The sequence below is a fragment of the Leptonychotes weddellii genome, chromosome 3 (assembly GCF_054177405.1).
Source record: "Leptonychotes weddellii isolate Sample4059 chromosome 3, ASM5417740v2, whole genome shotgun sequence".
NCBI lineage: Eukaryota > Metazoa > Chordata > Mammalia > Carnivora > Phocidae > Leptonychotes > Leptonychotes weddellii.
The window spans coordinates 108,771,518-108,792,012 of record NC_138371.1 but is presented as its reverse complement, the minus strand read 5'-3'; the positions used below and the strand labels follow the sequence as shown (position 1 = coordinate 108,792,012).

Genomic DNA, 20,495 nt, shown 5'->3' with positions numbered 1-20,495 from the left:
AAAAAAAGAAAGTATACTTTACTTAGTATACAGCTTGGAAATAAAATGGCTACTACTTAGAAATAAAATTAATGAACTGTTGTTGTACACAACATGGATGAATCTCAAAATAATTATGCTGAGTGAAAAAATCCAGACCAGAAAAAAGAACAGATTATATGACCTCATTCATATGAAATTCTAGAAATGCAATTTATAGTTATAGTTATGAAAAGTTAATCTATAATTCTAGAAAGGATATGAGTGGTTGTCTGTGGATAGAGAGTATGGGGAAGGGTAGAATGATGGATTAAAAGGGACATGAGGATACTTTTGGTTGTAATGGATGTGCTCATTATCTTGATTGTGGAGTGAGTTTCACAGGTATAAATATATGACGAATAATATCAAATTCTACCTTAAAATATATGTAATTTACCAATCATATCTCAATAAAGCTTTAAAAATCAATGGGAAGGGGTGCCTGGGTTGCTCAGTTGGTTAAGCAGCTGCCTTCAGCTCAGGTTATGAGCCCAGTGTCCTGGGATCAAGTCCCGCATCGGAGCCTGCTTCTCCCTCTGCCCCTCCCTCCTGCTCATGCTCTTTCTCACTCTCTCACTCATGCTCTCTCTCAAATAAATAAATAAAATCTTTAGAAAAAAAAATCAATGAAAAAAGACTGCCAACCCAAAATTATGTATCTATTGAAAATATTCCTTAAGAATAAAGTTGAAGTAAAGATATTTTCAGATATAGGAGAACTAAGCAAATTCATTAGACCAGATCTACACTATAAGAAATGCCAAAAGAATTAATTCAGTCTCAGAGAAAATGATACCAAAGGATAATTCTGGGAAGGAGATACAAGATACATGAAGCAAAAATGTACAGAATTAAAGGAAGACATAGACAATTTAAAAAATCATAGTAGAGGGTTTAAATACTATTCTATGAGAAATTGATAGACCAATTAGGCAAAAAGTCAGTAAAGGCACAATTTGATCAATACTATTACTATGTTTTAACTAATAATGTGTCTCTACTACATATTTATAGAGTATTATATCCTCCAAAATCTGCATGATACATTTACCAAGATAACCATAGACTGGCTTTTCTAAAAGTCTCAATACACTTACCTGAAGTCCTAAAAAGAACTTGTTATAATACTTCTCTGCCACATATAGATCTGGAAACACCAGTTCTGGGCACAGAGTTAACAAAACCATTGCAATTTTCTCCAGCTATAGCAACTGAGTTCTCTGCAAACCATCTAACAAGACTACTACAGCAGAATGGTCTATGTCATTCCTGATAAGTATGTACTATGTTTTTATTGAATGCTTATTGAAATGTGTTATTTATCAACGATTAACAATGATTAACACTTGACTCTTTAAAATCCTAAACAACGAGGGGTGCCTATGTGGCTCAGTTGGTTAAGTGTCCAGCTCTTGATTTTAGTTCAGGTCATGATCTTAGGGTCCTGGGATTGAGCCCCACATCAGGCTCCCAGCTCAGCAGGGAGTCTGCTTGTCTCCCTCTCCCTCTGTCCTTCTCCATGGTCACACTTTCTCTCTCTCTCTAGATTAAATATATAAATCTTAAAAAAAATAAAAATTAAAATAAAATACTAAACAATAGACATATATCACAAATATGTCTCTTATGACTAAACAAACTGTCCACAGAATTAGTATACTTTCCCTCTTTTTACTGAAATAATAGAAAATAGTAGAGTATGTTCTATAACCATATTATGATTAATCGGCAATTGATTAAGGCTCAAATATTTGGAAATTAAACAATACTCTCCTAAGTAACCTAGAATCAAAGAAGAAACCAGAAGGAAAATTAGAAATTATTTTGAACTAAGTAATAATGAAAATAAAATATATGAGTTTCTGTTCTGGCATGTAAAAATTTGGAACTCATTACTCTTACCTTTACAAAAAGAGAAAAAGCTGAACAAACTGAAAATCAGCAATTCTTCTTAGATCCATTAGAGAACTCAGGTCATGGAGCAAACCACGGCCTCAAATTTGGAGAGAAGACAGGTAGATACAGAGAGTCTCAGCTTACCACAGCAAAAGGCCAGGAGCAGAAACCTCTGTTAAGACCAGTAGCAGAGTAGAAAAATTTAATGTGTTTTTGAAAAATTGCTGAAGACTCTATGTGGACACTTATGTGAGATTTAAAACTCAAGGAGCCCAGTCTTAGGGGAGTACTCACATTTTTGAGTGTTTACTATCATGTTCTCACAGTGAAGATTGGAGAAAAATCTCCTTGTGCTTCTGGCAGAAGGAGAGGAAAAGTAGCCCTTCCAAAAAATGCCCAAAGCATTTTGTTCTTCTTAGGAAGACCTTCTTCAAGAGAAACTATTTTACCAGAGCCTAATCCAACTGAAGTTTTGCCAGAGCCTAACCAACCTGGGGAAAGGGAAATACCCAACTCTAGACTCCCTAGCCATCCGGTGCAACTTTTGAAAACAGAACAAACAAAAAACAAAACAGAACTGAGTAGCATTTGTGAATGTCACAGCCCAGGGGCACAGGATCACTGAAAGACTGAAACTTAATCATACAAGTATAGAAACTTCCTCTCCCTTCCTGGCTTACCACCACATCAATAGGGTTCCTGTATAATAACAAGATTACAACAGAAATAACTACACACCCCAAACCTTATTTAAGGAGTCTCTAGAGAAGACCAAAGATAAAAAAAGAGGAAAAAAAAAAAAAACAGAGGAAATTTTACTCCCAGACACCTACAAATACAACAAAGATGAAACACAATCTCACTCCTAAACAGATAAACATAAAACCTCACACTAAAAGCCTCAGTTCCTTTTACCCAGTACATTATGTCTGGCTTTCAACAAAAAATTACAGGGCATATTAAAAGATAAAAAGCATGGTTTGGAAAGACAGAGCAAACATCTGAACAAGACTCAGTTATGGCAAACATGTTGGAATTATCAGACTGGAAATTTAAAACAACTATGATGAATATCCTTAGGGTGCCAATGGAAATAGTGAACAGTATGTAAGAATGGAAGGGTAATATAAGCAGAGAGATGGAAACACTAAGAAAGAATAAAAAGAACACCAAACAAAAATGAAGAATGCCTTTGAAGGGTTCTCATTGGTAGACTGGACACAGCCAAGGAAAGAATCAGTGAGCTTGAAGAAATGTCAGTAGGAACTTTCAAAACTGAAATGCAAAGAGAGAGAAAAAAAAAAGAATTAAAAACATAAAACAGAATATCGAGGAACTGTGGGACAATTCCAAAAGGTGTCACATATACATAATGGGAATACTAGAAGGAGAATAAAGAAAGGAACAGAAGAAATATTTGAAGCAATAATGACTGAGAATATCCTGAAATTAATAAGAGCACCAAACTGCAGATCCAGGAAACTTTAGAGATACCAAGGAAGATGAACACTAAAAAACCTACACCTAGGCATATCAAATTCAAAGTGTGGAAAATCAAAGACAAAGGGAAAACCTCAAAAGAAACCAGAGAAAAATAAAACCTTAGCTATAGAGGAACAAGGATAAGACTTATATCAGACTTCTCTTCAGAAACCATGCAAGCAAGGATAGAGTAGAGTGAAATATTCAAAGTGTTGAAAGAAAGAAAACCTCCACCGACCTAGAATTCTGTATTCAGTAAAATTCCCCTTCAAAAGTGAAGGATAAAAACCTTCTCAGACAAACAAAACTTGAGGGAATTTGTCATCAATAGACCTGCCTTGCAAGATGTTAAAAGAAGTTCTTCAGAGAGAAGGAAAATGATGTAGGTCAGAAACATAAAAGAAGAATGATAGAGAAGGAATAAATGAGGTAAAATAAAATACTTTATTTTTTTACTCTTAATTGATCTAACATGTAATAGTATGTTCAAAATACTAATAGCAACAATGTATTCCATGATTATAGCTCATGGATACATGAAATAAATGACAGCAAAACTATAAGAGATGAGGGGAAATTGAGAATACTTTTTTATAATATACTTGCATTACCCTTGAAGTGATATAATGTTATTTGCAAGTGGATTTAGATTAGTTGTAAATGTATTTTGCAAATTCTAGGACAAACACATAAAAAGGTTAAAAAAAAAAAGGAGGGAGACAAAGATCTTAAGTCACTAATATAAGCTTCCACTTTAGGAAACTAGAAAAAATAGAATCCCACACTTTCAGAGCATTATCACCTGATTGGCACCATATATAAAGCCACAATTCCCACTTATGCCTTAAGAAAGAAAGAAAGAAAGAAAGAAAGAAAGAAAGAAAGAAAGAAAGAAAGAAAGAAAGAAAGAAAGAAAGAAAAACCCAACCAAACAAAAAACCCCTTGTGTTCACTTTAGCCAAGCACCAGGGACTCTCCCTAGACTTTTAAGATAGGGCAGAGATTAATGTGTTTGTAGGAGAAGTAACCAGTGAAAAGATAGATGCAGAAGCAACTGGCCTTGGGGAACGTGATGTTAATATAAATCCCAAATTTAACATTTCTAAACCTAGCTTTTTGTCAACCCCAAACTCTTTTCTGTTCTAGTCTTCTGAATCTCAGCAAATGGCACCACCATTCACCCAACTGCTCATGTCATAATCCTAGAAATCATTCTTTTTTTTTTTTTTTAAAGATTTTATTTATTTATTTGAGAGAGAGAATGAGAGACAGAGAGCACGAGAGGGAAGAGGGCAGAGGGAGAAGCAGACCCCCCGCTGAGCAGGGAGCCCGATGCGGGATTCGATCCCGGGACTCCAGGATCATGACCCGAGCCGAAGGCAGTCGCCCAACCAACTGAGCCACCCAGGCGCCCCCTAGAAATCATTCTTGATTCTCCTTTTTCCCTCACCTCATATCTAATACATCAGAAAATTTAGTGCTCCTTCCAAATCACATTCTGTCCATATCCATTGTTATCACAATGTCAAAATCATTATACTTCTAACCTTCGATGATCTCCTAAATGGTTTCTCTGTTTCCCCTCTTTATCCTGTTGTCCATTCCTCACTTGGCAGACAGAGTAGACTTTTAATCTGTAAACAACATCATTTCACTCTCCTGTTTAAACCCTTCAGTAGTTTCTGTACTCTAGTAGTGAAGTACAAACTCCTTACCACTCTGACAAGGCTTGGTGTGATCCATTCACTATCTTCCCCTCTCACCTTACCTGCTACTAACTTTCCCTTGCTCACTCCATCCACACTGTCCATCCTTCTGTTCCTCCAGCTCCCAAGTGATTTCCTGCCCCTGGGGTCTTTGCCTTTGCGTTACCTCTGCCTGGAATCTTCTTCCTCCAGATCTTCACATGCTGGCTCCTTCTGCACAATCACATCTTAACAAAAACACCACCTTTTGGGGCTCCTGGGTGGCTCAGTCGGTTGAGCATCTGCCTTTGGCTCAGGTCATGATCCCAAGGTCATGGGATAGAGCCCCACATCATTGGGCTCCCTGCTCAGTGGGGAGCCTGCTTTTCAATCTCTCCCTCTGCTGCCTCCCCACCGCTGCTTGTGCTCTCTCTCTCTCTCTCTCAAAAAAAAAAAATATATATATATATATATTTAAGATTTTATTTATTTATTTGACAGAGAGAGAGACAGCGAGAGAGAACACAAGCGGGGCGGGGGGGAGTGGGAGAGGGAGAAGCAGGCTCCCCGCCCAGCAGGAAGCCCGATGCGGGGCTCAATCCCAGGACCCTGGGATCATGACCTGAGCCAAAGGCAGACGCTTAATGACTGAGCCACCCAGGTGTCCCTAAAATATATATTTTTCAAATGCCACCTTTTGTGGCAAAAATGCCACAAAGGTTTTCCCTGATCCCTCTTTCTAAAAATAACCCTTATACATCCTGATGCTTTATCTTATTACTTGGATTTATTGCATTTTAAAAAACTTACAATTATCTGACATTGTTTTTGCTTATTTTTGTCTACTTATTTACAGACTGTCTCTCTTTGTTAGAATGTACATTTTATGAGGACACAGATTATATCTGTGTCATTTACCACTCTGTCCCCAGCACCTGGAGTAATGACTGACACACAGCAGTTGCTCTTTATGTATTTGTTGAACAAATGAATGAATGTATGTCATGAATTGATGAATAGCCATTATATCTAAAAAATTAATGGAGATGTTGTCTTCAAAGAATATGGATAACTTTCTAGATTGTTTCAAGTTTGACAGTTTGTTCCTTTTTATTTCTGAGTAGAATTCCATGGCATGGATATACAGCCCTATGTTTAACCATTCACTCATTGAAGGACATCTGGGTTGTTTCCTGTTGTTGGCTATTATGAATAAAGTTGCTATAAATATTCTTGTACAGGTTTTTGTGAGAATATAGTCTTTATTTCTGTGGGACAAATGCCCAGAAGTGCAATCACTGGGTTTTATAGTAGTAGTATGTTTAGTGTTTTAAGAAACTGTCAAGTTGGGGCGCCTGGGTGGCTCAATTGGTTAAGTGGCTGACTCTTGATTTTGGCTCAGGTCATGATCTTGAGCCCCTGTTGGGCTCTGCTCAGTGGGGACTCTGCTTGAGAATTCTCTCCCTCTCCCTCTGCCCTTTCTCCCATTCACATTCTCTCTCTCTCTAAAATAAATAAATAAATCAATCAAAAAAAAAAAAAAAAAGAAAGAAAGAAACTGCCAAATTGTTTTCCAAAGTGGGCTTTACTTTCCCACCAGCAGTGTATGGGTTTATCCATCTTCTTCACATCCCTGACAGCATTCGGTGCTATTTTTAATTTTAGCCATTCTGATAGGTGTGCAGTAATATCTCATTGTGGCTTTAATTGGCATTTCCTGAATGGAATGATGTTGAACATTTTTTCATGTGCTTACTAGGCATCTGTCTGTCCTCTTCATTGAAATGTCTGTTCATATCCTTTGCCCATTTTCTAATTTGATTGGGATTTTTCCACCTTTGAGTTTTGAGAGTTCTTTATGTAATACTAATACTAATCCTTTTGGATATGTTGTTTGCAAATATTTTTTCCTAGATTTTAACTTGTCTTTTCAACCTTTTAACACGGTCTTTTGCAGAGTAAAAGTTTTCAATTTTGATGAAGCCTAACATCAATTTTTCATTTAATGGATTGTGCTACAGTATAAGTATTTATATGTTAGGGCTTAAGTCTTAGATTTTTTGTTTTATGTTTGGTCCGTTTTTTATTTCTCTTTGCTTTTTACCATCTCCCTGTGGGTTATTTGAGCATTTTTTAAAATGCCATTTTGGGGGTGCCTGGGTGGTTCAGTCAATTAAGTGTTTGCCTTTGACTCAGGGCATGATCCCAGGGTCTTGGGATCAAGCCCTGCATTGGTCTCCCTGCTCAGTGAAGAGCCTGCTTCCTCCTCTCCCTTTGCCGTTCCCCCTGCTTGTTCTCTCTCTCCCAATCAATCTCTCTCTCTCATTCTCTATCAAATAAGCAAAATCTTTAAAAAAATAATAAAACAAAATGCCATTTTGATTTATATACTGTATCTCTTTGCATAACTTTTTTAGAGGTTGCTCTGGGTATTACATTATATATACATAACTTACCAGTCTGCTAATATCATTATTTTACCAGTTCCAGTGAAGTGTCATAACCTCCTTTACATCCTTCATTTTTCTCCATTTATAATATAACTGTGGTTTGTTTTTGTTTTTTTTTTTTTTTCAGATATTTTATTCTCTTTCTTTCCTCTGAGTATACTGGACCCAGTGACATTTACTGGACCCAATGTGGAATATATTGTCTTCGGTTTTCCCCAAGGGAATGATAGTAGAGGGGGAGAATGCACTATGCTATGCACAAATGCTATGGTATAGGGATAGCACCTGTCTATAATATAATTGTTTTAAATATTTACTCTACTTACCTTTAAAACTGCATCAGGCAGTGTTTAAATTTTTTCTTCAGCTATCAAGCATAATTTAGAAAACTCAAGAGGAGAGAGAAAATGTAGTGTATTTACCCATAATTTTTACTCTTTACATTGTTCTTATGTTCAAATATTCCTTTTTTTATAATTTCCTTTCTATTTTGAGAACTTAAGTTATTTTTTTAGGGTAGATCTTTTTTTTTTTTTTAAAGATTTTATTTATTTATTTGAGAGAGAGAGAATGAGAGACAGAGAGCATGAGAGGGAGGAGGGTCAGAGGGAGAAGCAGACTCCCTGCAGAGCAGGGAGCCCGATGTGGGACTCGATCCTGGGACTCCAGGATCATGACCTGAGCCAAAGGCAGTCGCTTAACCGACTGAGCCACCCAGGCGCCCTAGGGTAGATCTTCTAACAACAAATCCTCTTAGTGTTTTTTCCTTCCTCCTCTGAGAGTATCTTGATTTCCCCTTCATTCCTGAAGGATATTTTTGCTGGATATAAGATTCTGGGTTGACGTTATTTTTTCCTCCAGCATCTGCAATATGTGGTGATACTTCTGGCCTCCACAGTTTCTGATGAGAAATCCACTGTCATTAATTGTTTTACCTTTATAGGTAAAGTGTTATTTCTCTATAGCTGCTTCAAGGTTTTTTATTAGCCTTTAGATTTCAGAAGTTTGACTATCATGTGTCTGGCTGTGGATTTTTTTTGTTTTCTTATTTTGGATTCATTCAGCTTCTTGAATCTGTAAGTTTTTATCTTTTGCCCAATTGGGGTGTTTTCAACCATTATTTTTTTTTTTTAAGATTTTATTTATTTATTTGACACAGAGAGAGACAGAGAGAGAGGGAACACAAGCAGGGAAATGGGAGGGGGAGAAGCAGGCTCCCTGCCGAGCAAGGAGCCCAACACAGGGCTTGATCCCAGGTCCCCTGGATCATGACCTGAGCCAAAGGCAGGTGCCTAATGACTGAGCCACCCAGGTGCCCTCACCCATTATTTCTTCAAGTACTTTTTCACCCCTATCATCTTTCTCTTCTCTTTGTGAAATTCCATTAATTAATTAATGGAGGCTCTGTTCATTTTCTTTAGGGTTTTCTCTTTGGTGTTCAGATTGGATGATTTGTATTGTTTTAGCTTACAGTCAGCTAACTTTTTCTTCTGTCTCCTCCACTCTGCTGTAGAGTCCATCGTTAAGTTTTTAATTTTTTTGATTTTAATGTATTTTTCCATTTTAATTTTTTTTATTTTAATGTATTTATTTATACCTTCTATTTCTTTGCTGAGATGTTCTATTTTTTCATTTGTTATGAGAGTGTTTAAAATTGTTTATTGAAGCATTTTTATAATGATTGCTTTAAAATCTTTAGGATGGTTCTAATACCTATGTTATCTTGATGTTGGCATCTATTGATTGTCTTTTTCATTCAGTTTGAGATCTTGCTGGTTCTTGGTATAATGAGGAGTTTTGTTTTTTGTGGGTTTTTTTTGCAAACTAGAAATTTCTGGTATTATGAGACTCTGGAACTTATTTAAAACTCATGTTTTAGCTCAGATTGGTAGTTTCCTGGGGGTAGTGATTTTAAAGCAAGGGACAGATGTACTTGGACAAGGGAAAAGGAGGAAATGCTAGGGATGATAGATATGTTCATTAACTTGACTGTAGTAATGATTTTACAGGTGTTTACATATGTGAAGCTTGTGTGTATGTGAAGCTTGTTATATGTCAATTATACCTCCATATAGCTATTTAAAAATGTTATCAGGGGAAAAAAACTAAAATGAAATAGATATCAAACTACTCGCTTTGATATTTCCTGTATGCAAATTTTTCTAACAAAGAATTCTAAGGACGGAGATGCCAAGATTTCTCTTAAATACGACTTTTATTGCTTGTTAGAAAATTTTGCATGAGAATCAAGGTTATGAATATATCCATCACCTCTAACATTTCCCTATTCTGTCTTATCCATGTACATCTGTCCCTCACTTTACTATCACCACCCTCAGGAAAGCACTGATCTGCTTTCTGTCATTATAGGTATTTACATTTTCTATAACTTTAGATAAATGGAAGCAAGAATTATGTACTCTTTTTTTTTTTTTTGGTCTGACTTCTTTGACTTAGCATAATTTTTGAGATTCATTCATCCATGTGATTCATGTTCTTACATGAATCAATATTGACTTATTGTAATTGCTGAATAGTATTCCATTGTGTATTGTGTATGATATTCTATATCATAATTTGACTATTTGCTTACCTTTTGATCCATATTTGGGTTGTTTCTAGTTTTTGTAATGCAAACAGAGATGCTAGCAACATTCGTAAATAAGTCTTGGTATGGACATATGACTTCATTTCTCTTGGGTAAAATACCTAGGAGTGGAATGATTGGACCATATGGTAAGTGTATGTTTAACTTTTTAAGAACATGTCAAACTATTTTACAGAGTGGTTGTACAATTTCACAATCCCATGATCAGTGGGTGGGAGCTGCAATTGGTCCACATCCTCACTAACATTTGATATGGTCAATATTTTTAATTTTAGATTTTTTTTAATGTATTGATATCTAATGTTTCAGATCTGACCTATTTGTTGGAAAGACTCTTTCTCCACTGAATTTGTTTTTAAATTCTTTAAGATTTTATTTATTCATTTGTCAGAGAGAGAGAGAGCACAAGCAGGGGGAGTGGCAGGCACAGGGAGAGGGAGAAACAAGCTCGCTGCTCTGCAGGTGTGGGGCTCAATCCCAGGACCCTGGGATCATAACCTGAGCCAAAGGCAGAGGCTTAACCAACTGAGCCACCCAGGCGCCCCAGCAGAATTACTTTAAAAAAAACCCCAAAACCCAGCTATTTTGGAAAAAAGAAAAAATCATTTTAATTTGCATTCTTTTCTTTACTGGTGAATTAGACACTTTTCATATGCTTCTTGGATGTTTGTATTTTCTGGGAACATATAATCTATTCATAATTTTTTATCATGTTCTTAGTGTGTTTCTAATAGTTTTACATGATCTGGTTATATATTATGTATTGCCTTCTGTGTTTATTTTTGAGATTCACACACATATTTTTGAGATTCACTAAATATATTCACTAGAATAATGCATATTTTTAGGACTCATCAAAATGAAAATTTTGACTTAAAAAAAATTGAAAATGAATGCTTCTGTTTTGTTTTTGTGCTGATGACCTACCACCAATTGCTTCCCAAATATGGAAAACTGGAATACCAGCAGGCAGGGCAAAAAAAAATTTTGAAAAGCAGGTATCGTGCTGCACAAATACTCTCTACCTTTAAATTTGGTGGACACGAACATGGCTTAGAAGATTTTGAGGCCAGGAGTTCGATTGTTCTAATCTGGGCCCAGCGTGTGCTTGTCACATCTGCTTATCTCTCTTACAGAATGAGTGAGTGAGTGAGTGAATGGCTCGTTCTTCATGTAGGCTATAGGATTAAAAATCAGTCTTGCAGTTTTTTGTTTGTAAATCAGCCCTGAGCTTTGAAAGACTACCCATCAGACAGAGCTGTAACTTGGAGTAAATAGAGGCTTGTAACTGGGCAGTATATACTAGTTCGTCCTGAAGGAACTACACCTGAGGAAGTAATGAGAAAAAAAAAAACATTTAGGAAGGATGCCGGACAACCACTGAAGATGTGCTATACATCTACCTGGTGGAGCCAAATGTCTGTCAGGTATTTCATAAGGATGTTACATTTGGAGTTCATGTTGCACATAGGGAATTTTCGTAAGTCATGAAAAGCAAAAGCAAAAGTTATAGGGCTAGATAGAGGGGAGAATAGCTCAACTATTAATGATGCTCCCAAATCTGTTTATTATTGGCCTTTTCATGATAACGCCCAGGGCCTTCTGCTGAGATTTATAGCATGGTAACCCAGATCAAAATTATTTGTTTATAAAATTCCTCTGAATTCTGCTTACTATGTTGTGTTGGCAGTTTAATGTAGATTAACTAATTTGCTTCCTTTTCTGTGTCCGCGTGGGTGTGAGTGCATGCTTCTTAGCAGTCTTTTAAAAAAACCTGGGAACGTGGGCAAACTAGCCTTCTCATTATTGAGCCTCAGACAAGGGCAGGGCTTATTCCAATACCTTTTGACACGCCTTTCCAAGGTGGGGGCAACACACACTCCGTGGGTCATAGGATGTTATCATTTAAGGTACCAAAGAGGCCTTGACACTAAGATTTCTTAACTCCAAAATCTTGCAATTCTTGCGGATGGAAAAAAGGAGAGGCTAAATATGAAATAGCTTAAAATCTTTCCTTCACGTGGGGTTTAATTTCCCTCAGGTATTCCATCAGCTGCCACTTAACCATTTAACCAGAGAATTGTAAGAGTTTTCCTCTTGGATTTCGATGGCTGTTGAAGCTGGCCTGCATGGAAACCCTGGCCCAGCTGGCATTCCTTGGGTGGCCCTTGCCCAGTCTGGTCACCAGGAGTACACTGTAACCAATAAAATGCATTAGCTAGGGGCGCCAGGGTGGCTTAGTTGTTAAGCATCTGCCTTCAGCTCAGGTCATGGTCCCAGGGTCCTGGGATCGAGCCCCATTGGGCTCCCTGCTGAACAGGGAGCCTGCTTCTCCCTCTCCCACTCCCCCTGCTTGTGTTCCCTCTCTCACTGTCTCTCTCTGTCAAATAAATGAATAAAATCTTAAATAAAATAAAATGCATTAGTTACATAAGTTTTTATGCTCCTAAATAGGGAATCCTTGGCCCATTCTACACCAAGACATCCTAGTCCTGTGTTTTGAGGGAGCTGAGTTCGGATTCGGATTGGCAGAAAGTTCTGGAAAGAATATAGGTTTGTAGATTCAGACAGTGGGGGCTTCAGACAGCATTCCTGCCACCTCCCAGCTCTGAGACCTTGGGCAAACTGTCCTGTTTCCTTATTTATAAAATGGGCATAATAGCACCTTCTTCATAGGGTTGAGGTGACTGTGTGGACACAGGTGAAGGCCTATCTTAAATGTTCTCACTACTCACACAAAAAGCTAACTGTGTGGTAATGTGTTAGTTTACCTAATTGTAATCATTTCACAATGTATACTTACATCAAATCACCACATTTTATATCTTAAACTGACGCAGAGTTCTATGTTAACTCTATCTCCATAAAGCTGGGGAAAAAAGGCCTAACATGTTTGGCCCACAGGTGATACCCAATAAGCAATATTGTCCACACAGTTTCAGTATGGCCGACCTACGCCTCCTGGTGAGAATACTTACAAGGTTAGCACTCCTTAAGGGAGTGTGAGGCTTCACTTCATCAGGAATTCACCGCATGTCATGTTTATTAAACAAGCTCTGATTATGGGCCAGATACTCTTTATGATCCAAAGACGATGGCATGTCCTCTAGGAGTGACAGGAATTATATAAATATAAAAATATAAGTGCCATGCTAAGTCACATGGATAATCCATGAAGGAATGACAAATTCTACCAGTAGATTTGAGGCGGATCTGTACCACCTCAACCCACCTGGGGAAAAAAAAAGCACAGGCAAATTCAAAATTCCACAGCCACCTTCCAGAATCAGACCCGAGGAAGTGTTCTTCAGTACTCAGCCTGCTCTAAGTAAAACCATCTGCTCTGGCTCCCTCCCCATGACGCATGGGCCATTCGGAAGGACTAACACTAACAGGTTACCAGCCACAGCGGAGACCATTGATTTTGGTTTACATTTCTCAGAGACCATACTTCCTGAAACCCAGTAAAGCAGAAAATGAATTCTGCTAAGTCCCACTTGTGTTCAAGTCTTGTAGCTTTCTAAAGGAAGCATGAAACGCAGTTCCTAAAACTGAGGGCTAAGCACTCGGTACTTCCCTCTCTACTTACTGCTAAATTAGGGACTCAGTCCAAACAGCTTGGTTCCCAGATGGGGAAGACGCAGTCCAGAGAAGCCACCAGCTAGGGCCCCACAGCCAGCCAACAGCAGAGGTCGGCTGCATTCACCTCCTCGACCTCCTCTGCTGGGCTGTGTGAGCTCCGCAGACCCTCATACAGGAGGGCAGACAGTACTGAGGCCGAGGAAGCTCTCGGGGGGGCTTGCACGGTAGGTGCAGACGCAGGACGTGGCTGGTGCAGGTGAGATCTCAGGACCAAGACCTTCGCCAACATCCACTGCCAAGATGGGGAATAAGAACGGATAATTTGCTCTTGACGTTTATGTACAGGAAACCATGGCTGCTCTTGAGCAAAGTTTTAAAAGATTCTGATAGTTTTCAGAAGCAGAACAATTCCTTTTAAAGGGAAAGTGATCCTGCAGAACACTCGTACTTGAACACAAATAAGGTTCAGTACGAGGAGGCTCCAGGGGCTTGTGTTAAGTATTAGAATGTACTCATTATAATCATTTTCTTTTAAAGAATAATGAACTTGGCAGTTTGCTCTAAACACGGAGAACAGACAATTGATACAATCCAACTTTATTTTACTTAATTATAACAAGAATTTTCAAAAACTCATGACTACGCTATTTCTAGTATTTAAATACAAAACATTCCAAATTTAGCACAAACAGCGTAAGCTAATGCATAAATGGATTTGGATAAAGTTCTATGAACCAAACTATTCCTTTTGTATGTTTGAAAGCAAAGTGTGTTGCTGTGTTGTTATAAAGTCACAGGATGAGGCCCTGGGGTCTTTGGGGGCGGGGGAGGCCGGTGGGTCAAGTGACAAAGCCTGGGGTTTGTCACTCCTGAGCTTTTAGCTCAGAGCAGACTGAGGGTGTGGCCAGCGGCTTGATGGGCAAAGCCAGGACTTGGTCTATTCTAGTTTATAAACACCCCGAAGCTAACTTTTCGGATGTGCTCCTTTCTAACATTTAGAAAGGGCTTTTCTTGGCTGCCAGGAAGCAGGGAGCAGGCTGTGGTGAGTGATTATCTGGGAGCAGCCAGGCATAAGCTTAGACGCTTTGGAAAATTGGGAGGGGTGGGGACAGAGAGACAGATTCTTCTTCCTTTTGTGGACCGGGGAAGAGGGTACTTGGTGACATTTTCCTGAGTACGAAAGGAAGAATACAGGTTTGAAAGGTTTGTAATTATACGTTAAAACAGACACACATCCATAATGAAAAAAACAGAAAAAGGCGTTGTAAACACACTTTTATTTAAAATTAAGATTTCTGAAACAACTATACTGAGTGGTATTATAGTCTGTAGCTAAATAAGACATAGCACTAAAATACTTACATTAATTTTAACTTTAAGGGTTCTTTTTAAAGCACCACTTAAAACTTACATATTCCCCCCAAAATTAAATATAGAAAAGTTGTTCTATCTTAGGAGTGAGTTTGAGAATGCACAAGGAAACCACAGGGCCAATTTTTTAACCTCTGGTTACTGATATGGAACACTAAATTCAAAGCCATTTTGAGAATTTCCTACATTGCTCACTTACAGGAAAACAAAACAGAGAGTTTCATGGTAAATTTCTAGCCCCTGAAGGGCTACCTCTTCTCCTGACTGTGGTTACCGGTCGGATGACTTCTGAATTTTAAATTCATCATCCAAAAAGATAACGTATAGGATTTACAAGGGTTTTATTTTTTGGAGAAAATTGGAGAGACGACCACAATTATAATACATCAAAAAAAAAAAAAATCGGAACTAGTAGTAACAATCTCTGAAAACTTGAAGTCTTAGGTTTATTTTGAAACCAACTTCCAAACAAGAGAGAATGAAAACAGGACACGTGTATAGGAGGACGCCCGGCTGAAGGAGCTGAAACGTGCTCCAACACCTTCAGGGCAAGTCCCCGTGGACTCATTTCCTTGTCACAACAGCAAAGGACCGACCATGAAAGTCACTCCTCGGTGCTCGCTCTGCAGCTCAAGGCCTGTCCTCACAGGCTCGTCTGCACACCCCCGGCCCAGAGGAAGCAGCGCTGGCGGCTGGGGCCCGCCTCATCGCCTGTTGGAGCGCGTCTCGTCCTTCTGCTGCTTGCTGCACTTCTTGCATGGAGAGCGGCTGCCGGGGCCCCGGGCCTGGAAGCTGTGTTTGTAGGGGTGGGCTCTGTGCTTCTTCCGTTTCTCTTCTTTCTGGCTCTGGCTTTTCGCGGCTTCCTTGCTGCCCTCTTTTTGCTCAGGGTCTTGCTCTTTATGGGAGGGCAGCGTGTTCTTAATTGTGTTAATGAGGAATCTTTTATTTGTCCCAGCGAGAGGACACTTCATCCTGGGGAGGGAAAAAAGAGAACATTCTCAAACCGAATAGCTTGCTCCAGAGCTGCACCCACCGGTCACGGGTCCGTGCCAAAGAATTCTGTGTCCACAGAATCAAGTTTCTGAATGTGTTCGGCTTTCCTTGCATGCCACCTAGTGTAAACTCTGAGTACAAGGGGGAAAAGGCAAGACCCCTGAAATTCCGGGGATGACCGAGCTGGACCTTATCTGAATACTTCACCCCTTTCTTCCTTCTTGGCACTAACTTTCCTATAGCTTTGTATGCGCAGGTATTGGCCACAACGTGAAAGAACGGAATCACTTCCATTTTCCCGTTGAATAATAAATGCCCGGATTTGACTATAATCTGCGTTTTGAGCTAAATTGATCGTGGCTTGTTTTTAATTACCAAAGAGTAAAGTTTAGTCCCTCTCCGAGGAACAAAAGAAGTATCTCTTGCCATATCTTGGATGCTGGGGCTAAATGCTCTACTCCAGAAATAAAAATTATCCAAAGAATCCATAAAAATGCCATAATCACATTTTACCTTTAAAAGAATCTCTGACACGTTCCATGTCAGGCCTCTAGTGTGTGTTCTGTTGGGGAGCACTTCATGTAGGCCCACCCTCTGGGTCAGTTTCTGTATGGGGTATATTTAAGCAGCTGGTGATTCAAGTTCACCCAAGAGACAGGATGTAACTAAAGTATTATTTTACATGCTTAGGTATATACTACAGTAGTTTTCTTTTTCAACTGCATAAAGCTTTCATTTTGGGGAAGAAAACCCCACACAGATGAGAACCTGCGTATTTCTCTTGGCCTTCAGCTGTCTGTCACATGAGGGGGGTGAGGGGATGAGGAGGATGCTGATCCCCAAAATCATGTTACTCAGAGCGGCCGGCATTAAGCAAAAATGAATGTAGGATTCTATAATCTCCATCTTTGTGTCAAACTTTGATAAAAAAGAGAATCCCACACAATGCTTCAAGATCAATCCACCAGCGCCCCACCACAGTGATTTTATAGTCTAGTATCCTATCGGTGAAATATGAGCAGACATCAGCCTCGTGCCACTTACGCGGAGGTCAGACCAGCTCAAGCGACCAAAAATGGCATTGAATCTGGGAGTAAAATATGGAGAAAGATAAAAGAAAATGTCTCCGGTAGCAAATAAGCAGTTCTTGTGTCTACACGGACAGAGAAAACATCTGAGAAGAATCAAAGGTGCTGTAGGCACTCGATGGGCAGTGCGTGCGTCATGCTTAGGCTAGGAGAAGCGACGAGGGAAAATACTAGAACAAGGAGAAAAAGAAACGCAGAGAGAAAGGGCAGTGAAGTGCAGTAGGACCAGCGGGAACACTTACAGGTGGAGTTTTTGTTTTGTTTTTCTTATAGCGCCGGAGTTTAGAAGCCACAGTGCATGAGATGAGGAGCACAGAAGAAAGGCAGTGACAAAGATGTGACGTCCTGGGGGCACAACACCACGTAGCTCCCTGGAGCCCCAGGGGGCTTCATGGAGCTTCCAGAGAAGCACACGGACCAGCGTGATGTGCCCAGTAGTCCTAAGGCAGAGCCACCCGGGCGTCGGGTCGCGGTGCGCAGTCTGGGCAGCATCGATGACAGGCCGCCCTGCTCTGCTGTCATTGGTGTCGACACACCGATGCCACCAAAGAGCACGATACGGCTGGTCGGCAGGACAAAAGGGCCCCTCAGCGCGGAATGTAAAGAGCCGAGCGTGCCCCCCTTTGCCAACTGTGGCCCTGTGCTTAGCGCAGGGGCAGAATCGTCTGTACGAGTAAACGGACCACGTGTGTCTCTTGGCTCTGGGAGGCCATGGGCAGCCAGCTCCAGAAGCATTCGGGGGTCTTTTCCTGGGAGTGGGCCAGCTCAGTGCTGGCAAAACGGGTCAGTTCTTCTCTGGATTAGACAAATGAGGAAAGGTGAGTATTGCCTGATGGGACAATCATCAAAACAAACCCTTTGGTAACTCCTGGTGAATTCCGCTCTATTTTGCTATGTTCCACGGAAGATCATCTTTACCACCATATATGCTCGTCCGAGGAGAACAAAGCTCTTCTGCTAGAGACCCAGCGGAGTTCCTGCTGAGAGAGTGGGGGTCGCGCCGGAGGGGACGGCTGCGAGCTTCCAGCAGCTAGTGTGGCCCACTGATTCAACACAGCCCCCAAAAGAGCTGTTCCGAGAATGAGAGGACTTTGGTCTAGAATCAAGCCACAAGAAAAGTGGCCTTTACGTCTCTTTTTTTACATTAGAGATGGGATTTTTAATGTTGGTCGTGCCTAAGAGTCTATTCCAGGTGCAGAGTCAAGGGCAGCTGGGACAGAATTTGGTTTTCATGGTGGGGGTGGGGGGTGCTGAGAGTGACGTCTCCCGAACATGCCAGGACATGCTTTAGAAATGAGAGTAAGTGCTTATTTATACTCGTAATAAGTAAGGCAGGGCAATGAGATAGAGGGGCAGTTGCAAGCAGATGTGGAGGTACGTGTAGTAAATGATTCCATATATGGAAATTATAAAATCTGCAGTGAAAATATCACAGTATAAGGAGTCTAACAGTGCTGCTGACGTTTGAGGAAATCCGCTGGGAGAGAACCGCTCTAGCCTTCAGTGTGGGAACTCATTTTGCTGAACCTTGAAGCCGGTTGTTTTATTTCTACAGACTCATACAACATGGTACCAGCTGAGAACACATGCTCTGAAATCACACGATCTATCAGATTGAACCTTGGGCATGTTCTGTAGTCTCCCCATTGCTTCTTATCTGTTAAATGTGGGATAATAACAGTGACTATCTTAACGGAATGCTTGCAGATCAAATGAATGAGTGCTTAGAATAACACTAATACAAAACAAGCATTTGGTACATGTTAGCTCTGGGTTCTATCCTAGCTCTACGAATTAGCTGTGTGACCACGGGCAAGTTACTTAACTCCCCTGTGCATCAGTTTTCCCCATTTTTAAACAGGAGTAATAGACGTATTGACCTATTGGGAGGATTTATTGAGATAACGCATAAAGCACTTAGCACAGTACCTGGCACATGGTAAATCTTCAATAAATGTTACCAATGGGTCTATAATTTCTCATCCACGATTCCAAAATGTTAAAACCTTTGAAAATCAGGTTTTTTTTTTTTTTAAAGATTTTATTTATTCATTTGAGAGAGAATGAGATAGAGAGAGCATGAGAGGGGGGAGGGTCAGAGGGAGAAGCAGACGCCCTGCCGAGCAGGGAGCCCGATGCGGGACTCGATCCAGGGACTCCAGGATCATGACCTGAGCCGAAGGCAGTCGCTTAACCAACTGAGCCACCCAGGCGCCCGAAAATCAGGTTTTTTATATGATGTTGAAACAAACTCATCTGACAGCAAAACCTGGCCTAACCTGACACTGGGCTATTTATGTCTAGTCTCTATCCCATTTGGTATACGCGTATGTGTGGGGGCAGAAATGATGATGTGTTGAACAAGTAGCCCTGGGGGCGTTCGTAGTGCACACTGGATGTGCTCACGTACCTTTCTAAAATGTGAAGATATCTCAACTTAGAAACAGAGGGATTCAGGGGCGCCTGGGTGGCTCAGTTGGTTGGGCGACTGCCTTCGGCTCAGGTCATGATCCTGGAGTCCCGGGATCAAGTCCCGCATCGGGCTTCCTGCTCAGCGGGGAGTCTGCTTCTCCCTCTGACCCTCCTCCCTCTCATGCCTTCTGTCTCTCGTTCTCTCTCTCTCTCTCTCAGATAAATAAATAAAATCTTTAAAAAAAAAAAAGAAAAGAAACAGAGGGATTCAAGGGTTTTAAACAAGGGATTGTGGACCTATATTATTATTGTTATTCACTCTCTCTTCATGAAAAAGAATATATATAGCACATTAGTTAACATAGCAGGGATTTCTCCTTGATAGCAACTCAAGATAACATCCTAAAGTCTCAAATCACCTGGGATAAGAAGCTAATCAAGAACAGAGCAGGCTATCTGGTGTTTCTCAATGAAAAAAAAATTAAAAACAAATAAAACCTGAGCCATCAAGAAAAAGTTAATGGGATTTTATAGAAATTTTCATAAAAATGGTTAAAATTAACAAGTTTTGGTATTTCAGGGCACCTGGGTGGCTCCGTTGATTAAGCTTCCGATTCTTGGTTTTGGCTCAGTTCCTGGTCTCAAGGCTGGTGGGATGGAGCCCAGCGGCAGGCTGGTGCTCGGTGGGAGTCGGATATTCTCTCCCTTTGTTTCTTCTCCTGCTCATGCACATGTGCACTCTCTCTCTCTCAAATAAAAAATCTTAAAAAAAAGTTTTGGTGGAGAACCTGGGTGGCTCAGTCAGTTGGGTGTCTGCCTTCGGCTCAGGTCATGATCTCAGGGTCCTGGGATCGAGCCCCACGTCGGGCTCCCTGCTCAGCGGGGAGCCTGCTTCTCCCTCTCCCTC

The 20,495-nt window shown here is 40.2% G+C and overlaps 1 protein-coding gene across 2 annotated transcripts in view; it reads right to left on the bottom strand.

Annotated features, from left to right (window-relative positions):
- Nucleotides 1-14,982: 14,982 nt before the first annotated feature.
- LOC102747148 (protein POLR1D-like) overlaps nt 14,983-20,495 on the bottom strand; it is a 43,752-nt gene continuing 38,239 nt past the window's right edge. For both annotated transcript variants that reach the window (XM_081814771.1, XM_031020879.2), the window contains exon 3: nt 14,983-16,067. In XM_081814771.1, coding sequence (XP_081670897.1) covers nt 15,800-16,067 — 268 coding nt within the window. In that variant the 3' untranslated portion in view covers nt 14,983-15,799. The remainder of the gene's footprint in view (nt 16,068-20,495) is intronic.